The 25,787-nt window shown below is 35.5% G+C and overlaps 2 protein-coding genes across 2 annotated transcripts in view; one reads left to right on the forward strand and one right to left on the reverse strand.

Moving 5' to 3' along the window:
- Positions 1-25,787, forward strand: part of CCDC146 (coiled-coil domain containing 146) — a 187,666-nt gene that overhangs the window by 28,146 nt on the left and 133,733 nt on the right. The window lies entirely within an intron of this gene.
- On the reverse strand, positions 7,827-16,399 carry FGL2 (fibrinogen like 2). The gene is made up of 2 exons (XM_072653165.1): positions 15,713-16,399; positions 7,827-11,545 (listed from the first exon to the last, which is right to left on the reverse strand). Exons 1-2 carry the CDS (start codon positions 16,314-16,316, stop codon positions 10,830-10,832), a joined length of 1,320 nt encoding a protein of 439 aa, XP_072509266.1. The 5' UTR covers positions 16,317-16,399; the 3' UTR covers positions 7,827-10,829.

Here is a 25,787-nt window from a genome sequence, read left to right on the forward strand (position 1 = left end):
CATATCCATTTAGGGTTTTCTAAGAAAAACTGAAAATGATATTTTACACAATTAGTTTGTGGTTTTTGTTAATTTATTACATGACTTATTGCTTTCAAAAGCACATGCATTAAAATAAAGTTTAAAAATTTAACAGACTTTTAAAAAAGTATTCAAGGAACCACATTATTGTTAGTCTCTCAGCTGGCAACCTGACATGCACAATTTTTCAAGGTTCTTTTTAGCTGTCAAGATAGTCTAAACAGTTCTAGAGTTTATTAAGGTAAAAAATTAAATCCCATTTTCCATAAATACTTTTTGGACTATAACTAAGTCCATATTTCATGAATTTTGGTAAGTATGCATTTTGAAATAAGAAATAAAAAGAAACAACCTTTTTATGTGAAAAATAAAAGATTTTTTTTGTTTTGGTATCTGGACATATAATTCCACCAGTGTAGGAATGCAGTTGCTTATCTATGTTGGTGATGGTGATTGTAACATATATGTATATATATGTGTATATATGTATATAATATTCTTCTGCTTGGGACATAACCATGGAAATTTGATGAGGCAAGAATGCTGGGCAGCAAGCCTTACCAAGAGTTACCCAAGTTCTAGGGGCATTTCCCTGGGGAAGAGGGAGAGAAAGAAAGAAAGAGCGAGAGATGGGTACATACATACACTTTCACACAGATATGAACATATCTATACAAACTTATCCTCTATATGTAAACTTTAGCCAAGGGACAAAATCTGGCATTCGACTCATTTTCACCTGACTTGGAAGTAATTACAGTAAAAATCTCTGTTCTCTGGAAAATAGAATTAGATTAACATAGGGAAGATCATCCAATACAAGGATATTCTTGGGGCAAATGGGGAGGGGAGACAGTAGGAGGATTGCTTTAAACAATTACTTTCTAACTTCATTTAGCTTCTTACATGTCTAATCGTATTTTTGAAATATGTGCAACTTTTCATGGAACTTAATATCTGAAATGTTCTGCTTTCTACTTATGTCATATTTGGGGAAAATATCTTATTAAAAAATAAAATATTCCTAGAGGATAATTTCTAGGGAAACTCAGTTTAACTGAAGTAGTCTGAGGCAAATTTAACTTTATATTTTTATCCAATATCATTCTAAGTGTTGATAATTTTCTACCTGGGAGACTGGTTCTGTCTGTAGATTGTCAGGATATCTTCAGGTCTCTGCTATAAACCTTAGGCCTCCCTTTCCCAGCTACAGTGGAGGTGCAGAATAGACAGAAGCCTCTTGCTTGGCCTGCCCCTCCTTTGCTGCAAGGGACACTCCCTGAGTTTCCAGCTGCAGAAATGCCCTTCACACTAACGTTCTGAGCTAGAACTCTGATGCTAAATTAGTCTCCATGCTTCAACCTCAGCTAGAAAGTTCAGACATTCCGATCCTTGGGATCTTCTGATCCTTGTGTTTCAGGACTGTAGTCAATCAATGCAAAATTCTCTCATTCCTAGTCAACTTCCTTCTTCCTTGGTCTCCATCCTCCAACTTTTTTACTATAATCTTATACTTTTCTAGATAATACCATCTCTGTCACAAGGTTGTTGTGAGGATCAATTTAGATTATACATGCTTTGCAACCAAAGTCCTTGTCTGTCAAGTGGTTCAGCATTTTTGTTGGCAATCAAATTAGGATCCTTTACTGTTTTTGTTTTACTAAAAGTGCCTCTGATTGAATAATGTGATTAAAGAAGATCTTCCCCACCCATTGATGGGCCTGCCCAGTGAGGGAAGCTTGATTAGGGGAATTGTTTTGTAGGAGGGTCCCAAGTACCTTTTGTTTTTTCTATTGTGGTGCTGCGTCAGAGGGTTATGCCCTTTGGTTCTAAAATAAATACTCTGAGGGTGAGGTTTTACTTTGGGGTTTAGTTTTTGGAAGAAGCTCTGTGTGCCAGATGAGACTCTGGGAAGCTGCCAAGCAGGCCCCCGACTTTGAAAACCAGATGTTGGTGCTTCTTTCTCTGGTAAAGATGTTTGTATGTTAATGGTCAGGTGGTTTGGAAGCACTGCCTATTGATTTTTGGTTTCTCCGAAATTTTGATTTCATTGAAAGGATTGTTAACCCTTCAAAAGTTGCCTTTCCTTTTGTGAATGCAGATCTAAGAGCCTGTCATAGCAGGCCCCTCTGTGTATGTTGGGGTGCTTAGTATTACAGCATTAGAAATGGATAGAATTTTATCAATAAATATAAAATTAGGAAGTTACATTTCTATCTGCTTCGCAGAACCACAGGACCTTTTCATATGACTTGAGGCTCTTCCCCATTAGAATGTGAGCACCTTAATAGCATTAACTATCTTGCTTTTCTGTTTGTACCTGAAGTGTTTCATATATACTTTTCTTTCACTTACTAGACCTGGTAGCATGCAAGGGTTAACCTATTTTCAAAAAAGAAAGCTTATTTTATGTGTCAGATTATGGACTTTTTCCATTCACATGAGAATATTTTCCATTTGCTTACTAACTGCTTTGTACTTTAGTAAAACTTTGTTCATTTATGAGTTATTCTGCATTGGTGACCATGGGAATAAAATGCTGTTTGGATATTATATAAATGCTTTTCAAGTTCTATCAGAGTTAAAATAAATTCTGGCCCAGGTACAGGAAGAAAATAACATTTTCAAACAATGGATTATGGAGAGCCATTAAAACGCTAGGTGTTAGGAACAATCTCTTAACCAACAAAAACTTACATAATTGTTTTGGAAAAAAAAGTTTATGCCTTCAGCCACTGAAATGAAATTGCCAATGAATGGAGTGCTTTTTCCTTTATTTGGACACTAAGGAAGTCAAAGAAGGAATGATATTGATTTTGCCGCAAGGCCTTTTTACCTATTTAGAAATAATCCTTTCTAATGTATAATATGCTGAAAAATTTCAGTAGAAAGAGGTTGAGAACTTGATGTTATGAGACATGGCTAGACTTATAAAGCATAGGAACACATGCATGTCACCTCGTTTAAAAGGACAGCTGACAACCTCTGACTGTGGCCCTTATTGGTTGGGCTATCCTGCCAGTGAATGGCCTTCTGGGACTTAAGGTGGTGGACTCTACTTTCACAAGCCCCTCTTCTGTTGTGCTCAATAAAAGAGGATGAGGCATTGCCTTTAGTCTCCTTTTCCTGTTCTTTTCCCTGTTCAGAAAACAGAGTAGAGTTGTACAGTAGAGGCTGCCTGCATTTCTGGGGTGGCAGAGAATGCCTGTGTATTCACACTACCTCTTCCTTACAGGATCTGGTAATGGTTGCCTTAGAATATGGAGGGAGTGAAGGGACATGGATAGAGACCTTGGAGCCAGGAAGTCCTACTTGTGGTACATATTGGTTAAGTGACTGTGGACAAGTCACTCTCTAGGCAAGTCGTTAAGACTATAAATTGCAGAGAAGATGCTGACCTATATTGGTAGAGGTTATGAGCCTTGCACACAATAAGTGCGTAATAAATGTTTGTTGACTGACTGATTAACTGATAATTTGGGGGAGAATTGAAATGAACTACTTCATCTTCTCCACTATCCTTGATGGTCCTCTAGTACTATTTTTTAAAAAGACAGTTTTTATTTTTTTATCCAATTCTGATGTTTTTGCTTTGTTTTTGAGAAGTATATTTAAGAGTGATTTTTAAAAATTTAAGCTTGGAGAATTTTTTCTTTGTCTTTACAGTTCTGTAATTTTGTAATTATGTGCTTTAATAAATCAATGTGAGTATTTTTTCCTTCTGGTGTCCTTCAGTTTCTCTCAAAGAATGCTTCCTGAGCTTGCCCACTCTAGAAAATTTTGCAAATTAAATCTTTTAGTGCAGCCTCTCCTTTTTCTCCCCCTCCATTGATGTCTTCTGGGATCCAAATTAACCAAATACATTTATATTTATTTCTTTAACTTTTAGATCCAATATTTTGTTTTGCTTATCTATTAGTTTTCGGGGTTTTTTTCAGTTTTGTAACTTTCTGGATTTATTCTTTGATTTTACTTTTCTAATCAATGGATACTTTTTAAAATTCATTTATTTTGTCATTGTTGATATTATTGATGTTTTGAACCTAGGTGTGTAATTTTATAATATTGCTGATTGTTCTTTCATCTATTCTAATAAAAAATTTTAAATGCTGCTTTACAGTTGCCGTTTACTTAATTTTACATTTGTCATACATCTTAACATTTGCTTTGGTACTTCTCCTGTGTTTTCCACTAACACTCTACCTAAAATTTTTGAAAAGAAGAAGGTCATCCCTTAGGTCTATTATATTACAGAAATTCTTTACCGAGTTTCCTTTTTTTGTTATTCTTTTTCCTTAAGGTACTATTTCTTGTATGAAGTTATATATTTATTTGTATTCGCAAAACTAATGGTAATTTTTTTAAGCATCCCTTTTTGATACCCATGTACCCTTGATCTATTCCAAGGGCACAACATTTTTACTTATCACATTCCCTTCCATTTCCTCTAGCAGGTTGCTTCCACAGTCATCCTTACCCCATATTTTCAATATCTCCATATTTACTGGTTTCTTACATGTTGCCTATAACCATTCCCAGGACTCTGCCATTCTTAAAACATATGCACCTCATCCTACCATCCCTTAGGTTATTACCCTATATCTCCTTTCTCTTTCTTCCCCCAAGAAACCAGACTTGTAGGGGGAAAAAAAATCTGTCTATATTCATTGCCTCCACTTTCTTCACTCTCATTTAACTCTTTGAAATCTGATTTCTGATAACGTCACCCAAATGAAACTTCCCTCTCTAAAGTTACCAGTGATTGTTTAATTGCCAAATTCAGTGACTTGTCCTTGGTCCTAATTTTTCTTGATCTCTCTGTAGCAGTTGACACTGTTGTCTCTTCTCTTGAAAAATGTCTCCCCCCGGGTCTTCATGATCCACTTTCTTGACTTGCCTTCCTGACGGTTCATTTCTCTATAATCATAATCCATGCGCCATCCCATGCCCATGGGTGTACCTAAAGATCCTATTTTGCATTCTCTTCTTTTTCCACACTCCCTCTCTGTAATCTCACCAGCTCCCATGGCTTCAATTATTCCCTCTGTAGAGGATTCCCAGACATTATTTCTAGCCCAGTCTCTCTGTAGACCTCTGTAGACCAGATGTTCCACATATGCATCTGAAACTGAACATATCCTGAAAGGTCTCTTCTCTTCTCCCTCCCCCCAGTCATTCCTCCCACTAATTTCTCTATTTCTGATGAAAGTGCCACTATCCTCCTTCTGATTGCTCAGGCTCTTACCCTCAGACTCATCCTTCACTCTTTACTTTCCCTCACACACCGCCCCCCATTATACCAAATGTTGCCATATCTAAAACAGAATTTATTCTCTTTAACCTTAACCCTCCCCTTTCCCAGACTCCTTTATTTCTGTAGAAAGCCAACCATCTTTCCACTGTCTTAGATTTGTCTTAGGTTTGTAATCTCAGCATTATGCTCAATTCCTTACTCTCTCTGTTTGTATTTTCACATCTTACTTACTCCTTCTCTCCACTCACATAACTAGCACATCCATGCAGGCCCTCATCAACTCTTGTCCAGATTAATGCAACAGCTTCCTCAGTGTTTTCCTTTCCTCAAGTCTCTCCAGTTCATCTCATATACTCCTCTTTCCAAAGTAATTTCCCCTAAGCACAAATCTGACCGTGTGAGTCCCCTACTCAACCAACTTCAGTGGTTTCCTACCCTATCTAGGATAAAATATGCTGTGTTGTTCACTTATTTTCAGTTGTGTTTGACTCTTCATGATGCCATTGGGGATTTTCTTGGCAAAGATACTGGAGTGGTTTGCCATTTCCTTCTCCAGCTCATTTTACAGATATGGAAACTGAGACAAACAGGATTAAGTGACTTGCCCAGAGTCACATACCTAGTAAGTGTTTAAGGTTAGATTTCAACTCTTGACATTGAGTCTTTCCAACTCTAAGCCTAGAACTTTATCCACTGTACCATCTAGATGCTCAGGATACAATATAAACTCTTTTATTTAGTGTTTAGCACCTTTTACAACCAGAACCCAACCTATCTTTCCAATGTCACTAAAAAGGATTCTTTCTCCTATTCACTAGATTCTTGCCAAATAGGACTTGTCTTTTTTGTCACTCAACATAATTCATTTCTCATCTCCATGCTTTTGTACTAGTCATCTCACACCCCTGGAATGTACTGTCTGTGTACCTCTACCTCCAAGAATTCCTCTTTTTCTCTAATAAATCAAACGCCATCTCCTACGTGAATTCTTTCATTATTTCCCCCAACTGTCTGTGTATTCTCTCCCAGTGAACCCTGTATTTAATTACTTTATGTATGTAGATATGTGTATATATGCACAAACATGTATTTTAAGTTTATATTTATACTATAAATATTTTCATATGTATTTGTTGCCTCCTCCATTAGAATGCAAGTTCCTTGCAAACTGGGATTGTTTCATTCTTTTACTTGTAATCTCATTAATTGGCACAATGTCTGCACACACTAGGTCTTTGATGAATATTTGTTTGCCTGATTGATTTCTTCATACAAAACCTCTCCACAAAATCTACCTTTCTTTACTCATATGTTCATCAGAAGCTCTTAATTTCTCACCTGGACTATTGCAATAGCCTCTTCTGGGGAAAAAGGAGGGAGGCAATTGAGGTTAAGTGACTTGCCCCAGGGTCACACAGCTAGTAAGTGTCTCAGGCAGGATTTGAACTTGGGTCCTCCTGTCTCCAAGGTGAGTGAACATTCTATTCACTGAGCCACCTAGCTGCCCTGAAACACCCTGTTAATTGGCCTCCCTGACTTACGTCTCTACAATACATCTTCCACCTAGCTGTCAGAGTAATACTCCTAAGGCACAAGTCTGACCATGTCACTCTGCTGCTGCCCAGGAGACTCTAGTGGCACTCTAGGATAAAATAATCTCTTCTGTCTGACACTGTAAGTTCTTCATACTATAACTTCAGGCTACTTTTCTGCACTTTTAACCAAACTGACCCACTGGCTGACAGTGCCTCCCATCTCTGTATCTTTGCACACACTATCCCTTCCTACCTGAAACAGACATCTGCAACTCAAGTATTGTCTCTTACTGTCCTTTCCTGATCTTATCAGCTACTTTCCCCAAATTACCTTGTGTTTACTCTGTAAACTTTTATGTTTACTTGTATTTACTTTGTACATTTTTTATTTTTATGTTTATATATTGTTTATTCCTAAAAAGTGTAGGTTCTTTAAGGTCAGAGACTATTTCATTTCTGTCTTTGTATCTTTTGTACATACGGTGGCTGGCATACAGTAGGTGTTTAATAAATGCTCATTGATTGAGAAACAACAAAATGTTTCTGCGCTTTGCATGTAATTTTGTGGTTCAACAATGTGGAAAATTACATCTCACAAGATTTGCACATACATCTCAACACAGTTCCCAAACTCAATATTTCAGAAATTTGTTATATAGCAAGATTTTCTTCTTCTTATGCCCTTTTGTTGTTGCTGTTCAGTTATGTCCAACTCTTTGTGACCCTTTTGTGTTTTCTTAGCAAAGATACTATAGGGGTTTACCGTTTCCTTCTCTTCTAGATTAAAGAAAGCAGTTTAAGTGACTTGCCCAAACTCACACAGCTAGTAAAGTATCTGGGGCTGAATTTGAACTCAGATCTTCCTAAGTCCAGGCCTGGTGCTCTTTTCCCTGCTAGCTGCCCAATCATAAGATTCCCACGATGCAAAGATATTTTTGCCAGTTAATTATAGAACTTTTGGGAATACAGTGTTATGCCAATATCATTTTATAGATATTTCATGTCTAAGCAACAGATATTCTCAGATTAACCTTTTATTTTACAAAATTTAAAAGATATGACATAAGAACATTTTAAACACAAAAAAATGAGAATCATATTTACAAAATCTTACCAACTTTATCTACAGATTTTTTTTTCACCTTTATCTTAAAATTATATATCACAGCTAAGAGTGAACTTGGGTAGCTATCCAAAAACACAGAACAATGATTAACAAATTCACATTTTAGCTTGGCTTTTTTTACATTTATGTTATCTACTTAGCTAATATTTCATTAGTTTTAATATATTCCTTAATCCTTGCCACCAAAATGCATATTTTTTCCAGATATTTATGACTTCTACACATATTTTGCATTTCCAAGGGTCTAACTTTAGTCAGTATTTTTATGGAATAGCAGATGGCATTAAGATTGTTGACAAGTGATTCTTCCTTCACGAAGGAGTCACAAAGGAGTTAATTAATGAATTAGCTAATTCTTATTCCCTATATTTGGATATTAGCCCAAGTTAATTTTTAGTGGTACCATGTATAGTTTCAGTGATGCAAGTTTAAATTATGACTCACAACCAAATATTCAGAAAAGATCTGCTTAAGGTTTTTAAATTGAAGAATAAACTGAGAAAAAGAGTCCCACCCTGTCATAGAGTCCCCAATTCAGGGTTAATTTAAGGTATATTTTGACAATAACCTAACGAAGGAGGTTAAAGTCTCATTCAGTGAGAACTCTGGAGAAGAAGGCATCACTTTGGCCAGCTCTAGGTTAGTTTATTCCCACCAAAAGTTAAGATGATTCTCGTCTCACTACTGGAATAAAACCAGATGCATACTTTCTAATAGACAGTTCTTCACAATATTAAGTCTGAGGAATTGTATGAAAAAGGAAGAGATTTAGAAAAGCTCTGGAAGAAGATTCCCAGTAACATTGGCCCAACTTTGGCCCTATGACAGAAGAGTTTAAAAGATATTTCTTGAACATCTATATACTAACAAATCCATGTACTACCAAATTCTAAAGTGTGATGCTGAATCCCCCATAAAATCCTCATGGTTTCCATACATACAAGCAGATTTTTGGACAAAGATAATTTTCACCTTAGGGGTATCTTCTGTCACTTGACAGTCATGTAAGATAACATGCATTTATAAGTAAATTCTTTCATATATTACCCACTTTATATATTAGTTGAAATAAATATTGTGTAATTATTTTTTCTCTAAGCCAAAAACCTATTATACAATATTGGCATTTTTAATGTGAAAAAATAGATAAGAAAAACAAAACATACGTTTGAAATTCTTTTAAGTAGATATACTTCCTTTGAAGCATTCACCAATAGTTTGTATTTTGGTCATCACTGAGCTTCGTTTTCCATTTGAAAATTTTTTAATTGTACATGTTAGATACATTGAATGATTCCCATGTTTAGCTGGATATTGATAATTCATGCAGTTTGAAACAAAACATCTTCCTTCTTAAATGGTGACTTTATATACCATTTTCAGCTAACATAACTATGGGCTGAATGTTTTGGAAAATAAATTGTGGTCACTAGGGGTAGCTATGTGCCCTATGGTATGAAAAAATTATTATAAAGTAATAAACAAAACATGTGACTTTATTAAACATAATTTGAATATTTTCCTACCAGATTAGAAAGAATCACTGAAAAGTTTTAGAACCAATGTGTTTAGGCTGATTCAAATATGATGCATAGTGGGTTACTATAGCATTTTTTGGATGCTCAGCACATTTTGTAGGATATCATTGTTGACCTTTCGGATATGTGTAGTTTCTACAATTGCTAAATTAGGCATACTGTTTGTGTCACAAACTAATTGATTAATGATAAAGAATCAAGAGGCTCTGTTTTTTCTTTCCCCTTTTGAAAGAGACAATATGCCAGCCATGGGCAAATAATATGTAGGTTACAATTAGAAAACCCAACTTTGAACTATCTATGGTAAATATATTAGGAACAATTTTAGAAAACTTAATTTTCAAAGTGGAAACACATTTTATTACATTATCACAAAGAAAGAAAATTGACCTTCAGAGTATTTTGACTTTCAAACAAATATTTCATTCTTCCCTCCCCTAAAAAACCTTCTACCAGTAGTCTGGCACAAATGAGCAACCATAAATAAGAAACCATTGTGTATAGTGAACAGAGGAAAGACTTTTTTTATATTAAATCAGTCTTTGGCATCAAGCATCTGACAAGTTTATGAACAGTAAACAGATTGTCTTTAAACAGTGGTTGTCAAGTAATATTATTTCCAACTGCTTTTATGGCTTGCAAATTCTAAAAGATGTTGAGATATTTTTAGATAACAATATGAATATTCTTTCATAACAATGTGTAGAAAAGCCTGGTCCATAAGACTGCTTGGTAATTATTATCTGAGGATATATAATAGATATAGAGTCAGGCCTTATTTAAGTGAGAAAATTCCAGGATATATGTTAGACACATAGGGAAATGAAAAGAATAGCAGAGTCACAGTTTATTCAGTTGTGTAACAGTGTAACTTATGACTTGAAAAAGTTTGTGCACCAGAAGTGTCTAACTTATACCCAAGCATAGCTTACTTGTTGAAACAGGCCATGTGGATGAAGAAATTGTTTTATTTGTCAAATATATAGCTAATAAATCCCATATCTCTACAAAAGAGATATTTCAACTGAAAAATTTTCGATTAATAGAATTGTAAATATAATTGAATTATAATATAAATACCATTGTTTCCACATGTACATTTAGATAGTAGCAACAACAAAAAAATTTAAGGCTTTCACAAGGAGTTATTGCTGTCATTTTGTCTGCTTTAAAATCATTAGTTTGAGATATGTTTTTGGTTATGGAAAGATTGTTTTAAGATTAACTGGAAGAAATCATCAAATTGAATATAGAAGGCATTTATTGCTAAAGGGAAGGGAAGTAAAGAGAAGGGGAGAAGGGAGGGGAGAAGAGGGGAGGGAAAATGACTAGATGAAATTAGAATAAGTAGTCATTTATGATGCAAGGAATTTTGGTCTAATCATCATTTTTGCCCTCTTGAAAGAATGTTTAAAGCCATTTGGTTCGCCATTAGCCATGCCAGGCCAGGTACCCCAATAAATGCCATTGAAGACACCCTTGTATTTTTGGTGGTAGTATTTGCCATTTAAGTTTGCAGACAAACATGCATCAAACCACCAACCAGAACTGTAATAAAGCCCACAGTTTCCAGAGGGATATCTGTCATGGTCTTTGTCTGGGGTAGTGAAAAATTTAAGGTCATGGTTGTAATGTCTGTTGAAATGCAGAGCATTTCCAGCAGTACCGCTATAATTACCAATATGTAAACGGTATTTGAGATATTCATTGGCCACATAGAATTGATCATACAGAGCATACAGTTTGATACCATTGAAGTCTTCAAGATCAATTCTAAGGACCATTTCCTTACTCTTGGTCAGAAGGTGGATGTTATCGTTACCTAACCAGAACTCCCTGCTGAGGTTTCCAAAGCCTTTTTTGTAGTCCTCCCATGTTCTGTTGAAGTTAGTACTTCCGTCTAGACGCTGCTGTATTACTGTCCATCCTCCATCCATGGTGTCCATATCACAGTAAACGTCAAAGCTCTTATTTCTTGGATCAGGTGTAACTTTATAGATCCCATTGCTCTTTCTGCCTTTCCCATAATAATCCCAACAGTCTTTGTATATTAGGTGTTGTTGAATAGAAGCTGCGGGGAACAGGGGAGAAAAAAATCATTTATTCCATGGACAAGTACAAATTATACTTAATGAGAATTATGGGTGAAAAGAATTTAAAGGTACAAGAATATAATTTGATATAAAAACTAATTAAAGAGTAATAGCAATAATGAAATTTCTACATTGCTCTGTTAAACTGACTCAAATTGATTTATCAGTTCTGTAAAGCCCTTTTCTAACTGTTGTTGTTGTTCACTTGTGGCCAACTCTTTGTGACCCCATTTGGGGTTTCCCAGCTTATTTTACAGATAACTCAGTCATCCATAGGACTGGTGACTAAATTCTGGGTTTTGATGATGAGATCAGAGAATAGAATTAGATTCTTTAACATGCACTTGTGTTTATTCTGAAATCTTGTAAGCTGTGCGATCACAGCTTTTCTAGGGTTGGTGGAGCATCAGGCTGCCTCCCTTTAATCTGATGGGGTATCAGCAGTGTGGCAGCCAGAGTTCTGACTTCAGATATGCTGGCCATCTTATAACAAAACATGATTAGCCATCTAATTCCATCCCATAGGCCCATTGCTATGGTTGTAAATGACCTCCAGTTTGTAATCACTAAAGACAGATACCATCAGGGGCAGAAAGTGAATGCGTGGACTGGGAAATTTTATGTTTAGGCTGCTAGGAAATTGTACTACTGGGAAATTTTATGCCTATACTACTAGGCAGAGTTGTCAGGAGATGAGACCATCATGAGGAGAACTCATGAAATATGGCACCCAGAGACTTATAGCGTGTAAATTCATCAAGTTGTAGAGACAAAAATACCATTACCCTACAAACAAACAACTCATGAAGTATTGTCCAGATGATTCCTGGGTTTCACATTTATTGGATTTCCTTTATTCATATTGGTTTTAATCAGTCCCTGGGTACCACACTTATCCTCATGGTCTCATCCTCTGACAACCTTGCCTCATAGCATAGCCTAGGATCATGCAAATTGACTTCAATTGTTTAACAGTTCAGATAATGTCAGCCTTGTTGTTGTTTTTTTCCTTTTGCTTTTTAATTTTAGCACTGCTGACCAAATCTGGAAATGTTTCAAGCCCCGACCTTATATGGATAGGACTATGAATAAAATTCTTACATTATATAAAAGGTATATAATAATTAACCAATAAGTCAGACTGATTATAGAATAAGCTGTTCTTTCAGTGAAATTCTTCAGCTTTTCTGGTGTAGCATAATGAAGAGTTGCCTGATTTCCTGGATTAATTGGATTATGTTGGAAATTGGTGAAAGAAATTCACTACCAGCTAATTTTTATAAGAATTGATGACTTCGGAAACTGGATAAAGTTTTTGTCAAGTATATAAGCATGCTATGGATGTTCTTTTAGAGCTCATGCTAAATAATATATATACATACATATATAATTATGTATGTACATGCATATACATATGCATCTATCTATATATACATTTATTCAAAGATAGAAATTCTTTAGTAATAACTCATTTACAGTCTAAGTTGTTGTAGATTAGAGCCTCATTATAATGTCGTGTGTTACAACATCATTCCCGATAGAGTGTGTACCCAAACATATCCCTCAAGATTCTGACACAGCAGCTTAAGGGATCCTACCGGTTCCTGTGTTTATGGCTTAATGACCCTTGAACCCCATTCTCAGGAATCCCCTTACTAAAACTTTCCCCAAGGACAATACAGGGACTACCTTTGGAAGGGACCCCAAAACATTCCCTGGACACACCTGGACCCTAAGAGCATCTAGCCTGCTGGCCCTCTTTTGGGAGATCACAGTAGAGCTATAGCTACCAGCTACCATCAGAATTTTTAGGAGCTACCAGAACTGTCATCTGTGGTAGTCCCAGAACTCAGGCATGAAACCAGAATTCCCAAGGGAACCAATGCCACCAACTTGAAGAGGTCTTCTATTAGGCATATGATTGCTAGGGTGTGAGTGTAAGGTGTTCTGTATTTATTTTTAGTGATTCTGGTATCACAATGACTGGCAGCCACAGTTACCAACAATGATGGTAACTCTCCTAAAGGATCTGATGACTGCTTGGAAGTAGTTATGTAAGCCAAAAAAAAGTGTAACTCTATTAAAGGAAATGTCTATCTAAAGAAATCATTTTCTTAAAAAAATGTGAATAATGGCTTTACAAAATGAAAAATCATTCTTTGAATGATCTGTTTTATTAATGTAAATTTAAAAATATGTGATGCTGTTTAAAAACAAACACTGAGTACCCTATGTATCTGGGGGTGGGATGAAGAGGTATTTTATTCTATAAAATTAAAGACTCTTGTGCTTACTGAACTTATGTGAGAAAATTACCTTGTCTAGTTCTTCTGATTCAGACTATAGGATCATCTTAGATTTAGGAGTAATTGAGATGTATAAATTTAAAGTTATCACTTAGCAAACTATCTTAATCACCAAGTTATAGCCAAGTTTTAACTTAATTTCATTTAAGCTACTGTTTTTACATAGAGACTGTTCACTTTGGAAAATTCTTCTTAAATGTAGAAAAAAGCCTGAGTACTTTATAAGAGTTTTTAGTGCAGAAAAAGAGCCTAGAGCTAGCATCCTCTTAGGTCTTTAGGTGTATCAAATTATTTTCCTATACATTTGTTATAAAATATATTTAGCTTATAACTGTGATGGAGAAAAATCCAATAGAGTAAAAGGAAGTCTTTTTTGCTCTTAAAGAAGGAAATAATTTTTATAAGAAATATTCATCTAACAGATGACATTATGGACAGACTTCAGGAGCAACCTTACATTGCATACGTGTGTGTGTGTGTGCACGTCTGTTTTTATATATGTAAGGCTCCAGTATGTTCTTTCTAAATGTTCAGAAATCTTACTTTTTTTCTGAGAAATTAAAATAGTGGAAAGCAGTGGCCTATGAATAGAAAACCTGGATAATAATACTGATTTCACAACCATTTTAAGAGTAACTTTGGGCAAGTCTCAAACCCTGCTTACTTTCCACACCTATAAAATTGGGATAATAATAAAAGCCTTGTGATGACAAGATACTTATACAAAGATAATGGTAAAAGACTGAATATTAGATGTGGTTAAAAGGCTCCCCCTGCTTCATATACCCCTTCACACCCATCTTTCCTGCACAACTTTTTTAAAGCTGGCTTGCTTTGAGGATTTGTACAAAGCTTGATAATTCATAGAATTGCATTTTAATAATTAATCCTATAGCTTGCCTGATACAATTCCATATACTTACATTTTGACTTCTATTGAGTGATTTAAAAGGAAATTTAGCTGTGACATCAAAATAAGAAGGTATAGTATCAATTTCAAGCTTAAGTTAAATTTTTTGTGTAATACAATCTTCCAGTTGTGTTTCTCTAAGTTGATTCTAGCAAGATCTTTTTCCTTTTAAAATGCCTTTTAAACCCCCCCTCCCAAAAGATAGAGACTGGATAAAGAAATCAAAACACATGTTAAGTCCAAGAGCCTTATTTTTCATTGTAAAAATATTGGCTGCTTGCCAAAAATCTCTACTTAAGAGGTATTAGGAAACATTAATGTGGAAAGACTTGCATAGATATGAACCCACATAGTTGTTTTTTTTCCATCCATAAAATCTCTTTTCCCCTTGATACTTGTGGTTATGTAATTTTGAACTAAAAATGAAAATTTTTCATGGATCCTTGATTCTGCTTACTTAGAGAGTTTAATAAGTGGTACTTAAATCCATGAAATACTTCTAACCTCTTAAACAAAACTTTAAACATTGATGTGTATTTCCAGTAGATCTTGTTTATTGATTAAATGTATTAGAAAAAAATTCATAAAGCAATCACACTGTATCTGTGGATGTTTTTCATCTGTTTTTATATATTAGCAATAATATGTTAGTGAGAATTCTGCACAGTTGTTGAAACAGAAGTGAAATTGAAAGTGCTCTCTAGTGGAACTAATAAAATTCAGTATAATTTTATGAACAAATTAGAGCTATACTCATATTCTCAAAATTACTTTAATTTTTCTATGTTAACTTTGTGGATACATACAAAAAGGCTTATATGATTTACCCTTCTTACAATTTCACTTCTGGTTTTTATTTTCAAAATGTCACTTGCTTTCAAATGACTTAGTGTGTAAAAAGAAATGATAACAATACATATTTCACATACCAGAAGTAGCCGACTGGTTTTCACACCTAGAGGAACGTTGACCATCCAAACTGTTAATCACAGATGTCAGATTAGCCACTTTGTTGTCAACATAATTTTCTATGTTGTTCATATTTACCAGGTTGAGATTCTCCAGGCGACCATGAAGTGAGTTAATTTCAGCTTTTGCATCCTTCAGATCGGTAACCAGCTTGTTAACTTCACTCTCTAATTCCTTAATTCTGTTGTCACTCTCCTTTTCAGGAGCTTTTGTGTTAGGCTGCAGTGGTTCATTTCCTCCCATTTCTTGGTTACCATCAGCTTGCAGTTTGCATTCTTGGCAAGATTTCTTCAAATTATTTACAGTTTCCTTGAGATTCTGAACTTCTTTGAAGACCTGTTCAATCATGCTAAATGACCTGGGTAGCTGGATGGTCAGGGAAGGCAGGTTCATCTGGTAAGAACACTCTTCCCCTTCCTTACACTGTCCACTTGCTTCCAGCCTCACAGGACAAGCAGCAGCAGCAGTTTCATCTTTGGTTTCTTCTGCTTTATCTTCCACTGCCCCAGCATTATGAAAAGCTGGTACAATGGAGCTCAGCAAGTAAAAGTAAACTAACTTCATCTTTGCAGAGGAACTCACCCGATAGGGAAGTGTGCAGACTGGAGCAACTTTAATAGAGGCAGCTGCCTGTGAGGTAGCAGACTGAGTCAGGGCTTTTTGTGTTCTCAAAAAAGGGTGGGAGTGCTTGCATCACAACTTTCAGAAATATGGACAGTGGAGGAAAAGTAGCTAGTCCTCCCCGAGCATAATTTGTCAACGTGATTAGCCCTCATCTTCAGCCAAAGTACTTAGACTGTAGTTGATTTGCTTCCCATACCACGTTACTTTTATATTTGATGGTGTGAAATCAAGTAAAATTCTTGGGCTTTTAAGAAGTGATTTAAATAGTTTGGAAGCAATCAATGAATTAGTTTGCACCTGAGTGCATTTTTTTGAAAGAAAAACAGTTCATGAAAAATGTGTGAGCAAATTAGATGACTTGAAACACAACATAAATTTCAGGAGGTTCGATGCAGCCTTTTCTTTCCTTCTGAGGAAAGTATGTTGTCATTTTCTTTTGTGTTGCTTTTCAAGCAAAACTTCTAAATACTTTCTGGTTTTTTAAACACCAAAATTAATGACCCTTACAATAAGCATTCATTTTGTCCATTAAAAAAAGGCAAGTGAACCTTAATAGCATAGCACACACATATAAACATACATGCTGCATATATACTGTATGTACTATGTATGTACCATATATGTTATTTACACATACCCATATAAATATATATCCAATGAGCATGTATAAATATACATACATAAATATAGTACCCTAAAGATTTGCCACAGCAATTTGCATGGGTTATTTCATCTGCACTTCACAACAACTCTCTGAGGTAGTCACTAGTTTTATCCCCATTTTACAAATAAGGAAACTAAGCCTGAAGGAGCAACTTTTCTCAGAATCACATAGATAGTAAGTGTTTTGAGGTAGCATTGGAACTTCCAGAGCTTTATCTTCTATGCCATGCCAAATAACTTTGAGTTTTACTTACTATTCTCATTACAGAATAATCTAGTAAAACTTCATTTGAAATCTAGCAAAAAACAAAACAAAACCCCAAACTTGAGTCTTTTGCTAAAATCAGCTGCCATTCCACACTTACCAGACTGAAGGTCTACAGAGCTGTTGTGCTGACTCATTATTGTATGCCTCTGAAATATGAACAGTCTACCAATGCCATGCCAGGAAATTGAATCCCTTCCATTTGAACTCTTAGCAAGATTCTGAAGATCACCTGTCAGTATAAGGTAGCAGACACTGAGGACCTTGCTTGAGCTGAACTGCCAAGCATTCAGACTATGCTTCAAAAAGTGCAACTCTGATGGGCTGGCCATGTTGTTCGAATGCAAAATGTACACCTGCCAAAAAGACTATTTTATGAAAAACTCACATGAACCATGTGATCACACGGTGGTCAGAAGAAGCGCTACGAGGACACTCTCAAGGTCTCCCTCAAGAACTTTGGATTTGATTGTGCGACATGGGAGACACTGGCACAGGACCACTCAGCGTGGCGTGCCCACATTAGAAAGAGTGCTGTGCTCTATGAGCAAAGCAGAATTGAAACAGCACAAAAGAAACACAGGATGCGCAGATGGAGTATCTACCCCAAATGTTCACACGGACTATCTGTGCCCAAAATCTGTGCCCAAAATCCAAGCTCATATTGGTCTGATCAGCCACAATCATACACATTGAAACTTCACTTTATCATGGTGATGTCATTTTGGTCCTCTTTGAGAATGAAGGACAATCACCATGTTAATCACCTTAGAATCTTGGACTCATCTTTTATTCTCTCCCACTCTTTTTCCTTCTCTTTATTCCTACAAGTCTTATCAAGTCCTCTTAAATTTAATGAACCTTGACTTCAAGAAGTGTACATTCTTTTGGGTGAAACAAACATACATAAATATGCCATATGTGGAGTATATACAAAAAATACAGGATAATTTTGGGGAAGAGGGCATAAGGAGCTTGGGGAGGGAATCAAATAAATTTTAAGATAAGAGGGTGATGTTTGAATGGAAACTTGATGCAAAAAGAGATTCAAAGGTGATGGTGAAATGCATTCAATGCATGGTGAACAACCTTTTTCTCTTGTCCCACAGGGAAAAAGAAAAGTTATCTTGACTACGTATGGACTCAGATTTTAGTCCTTTTAGTTCGCTCCAGAGTTAAATAAATCTCCTCAGTGTCCAATGTTCTAAGTGCTTGCATAGGAACAGCAGTATCTTTTATGTGCGACAAATTCTCATGTTACTAGAGAAAACTCCTGGAGTCATGACCCAAAGAGTAGCAATGATAGAGAATCCCACAATATGGGACTAAGGTCTTTATGAGTTCAACATTTCATTAGCTGTGGTTCTAAATCACAATTTTAAAATATACATAAATAAATAAGACAATGTAACAACTTTGCATGCTGCAAAATCACTAACTTTAAATGTAGAAAAGCATACTATCTAACATAGTATTAAGCATCCAGTTGTCATTAAATATCACTGAATGAAAACAGATTTTATATTATATTCAGACAATTAAAAATATTTGCTGAGCATCTATTTATATCTAGTTGGTGTTGGGGGGGAATATATAAGAATAATAAAATGTGGTACCTTTCCTGAAGTAGCTTATACTATTTTTGTGGAAATAACACCAAGACAAATGAAATTATTAGAAATAAAATGAGCATTTTGAAGTATGGATAAGATTAAGGTTTTTTTGCATTACACTATACTATACTGATCAAATAAAATTAAAAATTAATTTAAACCAATTTATTAAAAATAGTCCATAATGGTAAGTATCTTCATAATTTCTGTTGTAGGTTTTTAAAATTAATAAAATTTCCTTTCAAGTTTGCCTTTGCCTTTCTTTGTCTCCTTAGCATTTAGTGTAGTGCCTGACGCATAGTAGGTATTTAATAAATGTTTATTGACTGAGTGACTGAAATATAGAGAAAGAGGGAGAACATTTCACTAAGCATCCACTTATGGAAACCAATTTAATGAAGAAGTGAGAGCAGTATTCATGAGACAGTGAGGAAACTGATCTTATTAGAACAGAGGGTTCATATTGGACAATAGTGGGAAATAAAATTAGGAGGGCATAAAGTTATATGATAGAGGAGCTTTGAAAAGTGGGCACATTGTTACTTGTTGATGGTGGAAACAGAGAGCCATTGAAGGTTTCTGAGAAGAGGATGATAAAATAGTGTTAGAGAAAGCTTAATCTTGAAGCAGATTGAATATTAAAGGATCAGGTAGGTCAGGTAGAACCATCCCTGTACTCTGGGTGTGAAGCGATCAAAGGCCAAGAAGAGAACAGTTAGGTCAAAGAGGAAAAGGTGGTTCTGGGACATTTCTAAGAGTTGTTTCTTAGAAAGTAGAACATAAGGAATGAAGGAAAAAGGAAGAGCAATGATGACCCCAAGATTTCTTGCCTAGGAGATAAGGAAAACGTTATAGAAAAGAGTTGGTTGGGAAGCATAACTGGTTTGAAAAGAGTTTTTAAATTGTATTGTATTTTTGTTTTTATTAAATTTATTTTTTGTTTTCAACATTTACTTTTATAAGATTTCGAGTTCTAAATTTTCCCCCTCCACCCTTTCCAAGACAGCATGCAATCTGATATAGGCTATATATGTATAATCATATTAAGCATATTTCCACATTAGTCAGGTTGCAAAAGAAGAATCAGAAGAAAAAGGAAAAAACATGAAAAAGAAAAGAATAAAAAAAGAAAATAGAATGCTTCAATCTGCATTCAGACTCCACAGTTCTTTCTTTGGATATGGATAGCATTTTCCACCATGAGTCTTTTGGAATTGTCCAAGATCACTGTATTGCTGAGAAGAGCTAGGTCTATCAGAGTTGGTCACTGCACAGTGTTACTGTTTTCTTGGTTCTGCTGACTTCACTCAGTATCAGTTCATGTAAGTTTTTCCAGGTTTTTCTGAAATTTGCCTGGTCATACTTTTTTATGGAACAATAGTATTCCATTACATTCATATACCACAACTTGTTCGCTCATTCCCTAATTGATGGACATCCCCTCAATTCCCAATTCTTTGCCACCACAAAAGGAGCTTCTATAACTATTTTTGTATATGTGGGTCCTCTTCCATTTTTTATTATTTCTGTGGGATACAGACCTAGTAGTGATAATTCTAGATCAAAGGGTGTATACAGTTTTATAGCCCTTTGGGCATTAACTCTTTTAATTTCGTGACATTTTAAAACACTTTCCAGGAATTTGCTCACCAGACGGAGCTACTGTTCAGGTCTTACGTTGCACACCTTAGCCAGGTGTCACTGACTATTTTACCTTTTCCTACCTATGAGAGACAGTCTTTTTTGATATTTCCTACGTTCTTATGGGACTCACAGAAGAGCCCAGAAACAAGAAAACTGATTGAGTGATCCAGGGGCATCAATGATAGACATTCCCTTTTGCGGTTGGTCTTTCAACTCTGTAGAGCTACTTGTCCTGTTCTGGGGACTACTCTTGTGCCTGACCCCTTATTTGTGGAATGACTTTCTGGTTGTCTGACACATGGCCTGTGCTAACTCCTGATATTTACCACATATTCCTCACCTACTCTCTTATCCATACATTTCCTGTTGTCTGGTAGACATTTGTTCCTGAGTCCTGATTTACTACAACTCCCAGTATGGGTGTTTGCCCTCATCTATTACGATTGGTCTTGTGTTGGTGTGACTGACTCACCTAATACAGGCTCTTTGCCCTGAAAATAAAACAGTCTAGCATTAGTAATTGTTGTTCTTTTGATACCTGTACAAACTCCTTAACAGCCCTACCTACCTACTATGGCCATAAAGTAATGAACCTGTTTTCCAAAAGGTACACATGAATCCCTATCTCAGTTTTAGAAAATATACACAGGAGAAAATCTATACATACTTTGAATCAAGGTCTTGGAATAAAATTTCATTTTCATTACTAGAATCAAGAAAAAGAAAAGAAAATAAGGAAATTGACTTTATGGAACAATATTTTAAAAAGGGCAAGATTGCATCCTTTGAAAAAATGCCCTTCATCTCTTAAAATGCTTAGTTGCTTATTTATTATATTTAGAAGTCTTTTAAATAGTTTTTATTACATGAAAATGCCCTTTGCTGATCAAATAATATTAATTTTTAATTTTAAACCAATTTATTAAAATATACTGAAACAATAAATGTCTTAATTGCTGTTGTAGGTTCTTAAAACTAATAAAATGTGCTTTCAAGTTTTTTCATCTTTGAATATATTGAGCCTGCTTTCCACTTTAGTTGCAATTCTTTCCATGGAAAAACTTGAAACAAAGACTTGATTTCATTGGTAATTTCAGCAGTCCATGGAGAGGGAAAAAGCAGCCTGACAAATTTCATTCTGGTGAAAACTGAAATAACAATTGATAGACTGGAGCATTTGTATTCAGCTAAATGCATGGCTTGATTCCAGAATAACCAGGGTACAGATCCAAATTTCAGAAGCCTCTCTTGTCCGAACAACCCTGGGATTTCCAGTTGGCTTGTGCAGATAGTAGTCTAAAGGAGCCAGAAACCTTTAGAATTAAACCATATTTTCTGACTATATGGAACATTAACCAAAGATTCAGGATACACAAAAACTAGCAAGTATTGTAGGTCACATGATATAATTATGACCCATATCTTCACTTAATAAGTTATTCAGAAGGCAGCTAGGTGTTGCAGTGGATGAAGTGCTGCCCTGGAGTCAGGAAGACTCATATTCTTGAATCTAAATCTGGCCACAAACCTTTAGTAGCTGTGTAACCCTGAACAAGTCATTTTAACTCTGTTTGCCTCAGTTTCCTCATTTGTAAAATGACCTGGAGAAGAAATAGCAAACCACCCCAGTAGCTTTGCTAAGAAAATCCCAAATGGGGTCAGGAAGAGTCAAAGATGACTGAACAGTAACAAGGTATTCAGAGACATACAGATATCATTCCTCTTTTTTAAGTTTTTAATTACTGTGTATTTATCTGCATATCACCAGGCTATACTTGAAACTTATCCAGCTTGAGAGGATGTCAGAGCTTTTGTTCCACTGGCATGACCATCAAGGCCCCTGGGTTGCTTCCATGCCATGATCAACCACTTGTGCTAAGACTTGAAGGACTTTTTCATTGCATTCATCTCAACACCCTGAGCCTTTTGTGTACTATGTATGGCACTGTTGCATATTTCTGTTGAAATCTGCCCTTATTCTAAAAAGAAAGTGCATGCAAAGGTGGAGGTGTGCAGAGTACTCTTAGCAGTCCAACTCTAAGTACTGTGGATCGATGTAAAGAGAAAGAGAGAAAGGTTACAAGTATAGCACTCCCACCAAAGTGAGATTGGGTTCAATCAAAAGTAATGAAATCGCTGTTGTTGCACTTTTTATACACCCTTAGGAATTAAACATCTAAATAAATATGTTGTCTCCTTCAAAGTAGTTGACTTGAGAATATGTTCACTCATTTCAATGATGCTGCTAATGTTCAGAACACTTTCTGTATTTCTCTTTTGTAATTTCCTCCGGAATCTTTAGCATATTGATAAGATCACTGAACAGAAGAGGTTTCCCTGTAAACATCCTTCACCATAGCAAGAGAAGCAGCATAGTGTGGTGGACAGAGTCAGAAAGACCTGTGTTCACTTTCTGCCTCAGTCTCATGCTGGTTGTGTGACTTTAGGCAAGTCACCTAAGCTCTAAATGCCCCAGCAGTTCACTCAGGGTCAACCCCATGACCAGAGAATCAATCCTGTCTGATACTACCTGTGTTACCCCAGGCAACTCACTTAATGTCTCTTTGCCTTCATTTCCTTGTCTGCAAGATAAGGATAGTAATAGCACCTATTTCATAATTGTGAGGATCAAATTAATATATGTAAAACACTTTGTGAATCTTAAAGTGCTAAATAAATGCCAACCATTACTACTTTTATTGTTATTATTATTAGACAAATCTTTTATTTTCCAAGGGTGAATTTCAGTTTTAGAAACAACCAAAGTAATTTGTACAAAATTCAGGTAAAGAAGATGGATGACAAAGTAGACTAATATATCTGGTCAAAAAGGAGATGTAACTATTAAGTAAAGCAAGTGATTTTGGGGTGGCATGAGCCAGCTCTGAGGAGAATTCCCCAAGGAAGTTTAAAAGCTCGATGACATTACTCAAACAAGTATAGCCTCCTAAAGGGAGTATTTTGGAGGGCAACACTTAATTTTGATGTAAATTAACTTGATATATGATATTTGGTAGGCTAAGTTAAAAAGAAAAATGGTTGTGACTCTTTATAGTCACATCTCATCACATATAGGAAATGTCTAAATCCTCTTGAAATTTAGAATTTAAGCAGCTTCATTATGCTATTTCTGACCTTCAGATATCACATTATATACCCAGCCAATTCTCTTAGGTTGAAATGGAATAATATCAGCTCATTCAGTAAATACTAGCTGACTTTAAATTCTTTTTTGATATCAAAATTAGAAATTTCAGGAGTTAATTTTTGTCCAGATGATTTCACTTTAAAAACCCACACACTTACGTATTATTTGACTAGAAAATGTCCTCATTTGATTTCTTTCCTGAATGTTCACTTTCCTATTTGGCCCAACTAAACTTGACTAAAGTTACTGGAAGGGCAAACTGTCCATACTTAACCCAACTTCCTTCACAAAAAACAATTTGCTTTTTGGTCAGAACTCATGAGCCACTAAGCCAAGTTGATCACCAAGATAGTATGCGTAGATAACTCCACTAATGTTAACTGCATGTTTCCTGTTTTTTAGCCTCTTAAAAAAATTTAGCTGTCACATACTTTTTTGTCACCACTAATTTTTTTGTCACATATTAATGTTCATAATCTTTTTAAAAACCTGTTTCCCTTTAAATAAAGATAATTCTGTCAAATTTGAACTTGCATCAACATATCAATGTAAAATTCTGTTTTTTATTTATTCATTAAGGAATTAACTACTAAAACATAAATTTTACATACTCTTTCCATAAAATTCTACTTCATTAAAATGGGTTAGTTTTTTTGAATTTATGAGGATAGACAGAAATATCACTTTTTGCCTTTTTTCAGGGGTTTTCAATCTTAGATGAAAGGCAGAAAAGACAACCATCCAAGAAACTAAACGGAGTCAATAGTCCAAGACAGGAATGGATGGATGGATGGATGGATGGATGGATGGATGGATGGATGGATGGATGGGTAGATGGATGGATGGATGGATAAACATGTATTAGGAGCCTGCTATTCAAATATGTCATCAAATTTTGTGAATAAAAATTAAAATACAACCTTTACTTGTCAGAGAGCTCACACTCTTATTAAGGTAGGTAACAGCTGCTGGGCAGATGAAACATATAATACATTATCTCAGTCAACAGGAAAGCATTTTATATGGTTGGTTTGTTTTTAATCACCCCTTAATATATAGTGAGGTATGGGATAGTGAATCAACATATTTGTATTTTTAATACAAAATAAGAGAAAGTTACTTTGTAAATCATATTTTTTCATGACCTAAGCTGTTAAACGGAAAAGAGAAACATGAAATATCCTATTGTGGTTATATTCTACCTTACATTTCTCAAGGGATTAAATGTTATTTTTCCATTTAGTTCCCTTCTGTACCCCTGTTTGATGAAGATGGATACACTCTTAAACTATTATGAAAGGCAGTGCTTCTTGGGGGCAGGCATCAAACTTAGGAAAATTTGATTTGAAATCCTTCCTCTGACATATATTATCCATGTGATCCTGGGCAAGTCACTTAGCCTCCTAATGCCTGCAGGCAACTTTCTAAGACAATACATGGCACAGTGGGTGCTGATACGCATTATTGGAGGGAGTTTCCTCACTGCAAGTCCTGTAGTCATAAGTCTGGTCCAAGAACTTGTTATGACCTATTAATAATTACTGGAAATGCATCATTTGCATGAAATTTGGAAAATGAGCCTATTTATTTTTGCCAGAAAATACATTTTAAAATATTTTTGTAAGAGTCAGCTGAGAGAACTAGAAACAGCTGTGTTTGTGAGGTATTTTGCTGGAATTGATTTTTTCTCCAATTTTGATTTTCTCCAATTCTCTTTTACTTGAGTATAAGTCATTGTTAAGAAAAAATATCAGAAAATGTTAAGAAATTTCAGACTTTACAGAGCTATAGCTAGGAATTTTTTGCACCTGAAGCAAGGACCACTCAAAAGTTAGGGTCAGCTTAGGAGATGGTAAGGAGGGAGAAATGGATGGACACCACCTCATGGAATAATATAGAGATTCAGGGGATATAATGATGTCACTGATGGAGGGACTAGCCATTGTTCACACACAACTCCCCAACACTCCAGTAAGCAGACCCTCTGATAGCTTCTTTATTTTGACTAATTATTTTGGATGACTAGGTGGTATGGCCCATGATTTCTTCACAGTTTCATGACCAGACTGCCACCCTCT

Source organism: Notamacropus eugenii, chromosome 3 (assembly GCF_028372415.1).
Source record: "Notamacropus eugenii isolate mMacEug1 chromosome 3, mMacEug1.pri_v2, whole genome shotgun sequence".
Lineage (NCBI taxonomy): Eukaryota > Metazoa > Chordata > Mammalia > Diprotodontia > Macropodidae > Notamacropus > Notamacropus eugenii.

What these genes read in the sequence shown, in the direction of transcription:
- FGL2 (XM_072653165.1), bottom strand. Translation starts at nt 16,316, where the DNA reads ATGAAGTTAGTTTACTTTTACTTGCTGAGCTCCATTGTACCAGCTTTT. An exon ending in AAACCAGTCGGCTACTTCTG is followed by an intron (nt 11,546 to 15,712) that starts GTATGTGAAATA and finishes TGTTCCCCGCAG; the next exon opens with CTTCTATTCAACAACACCTA.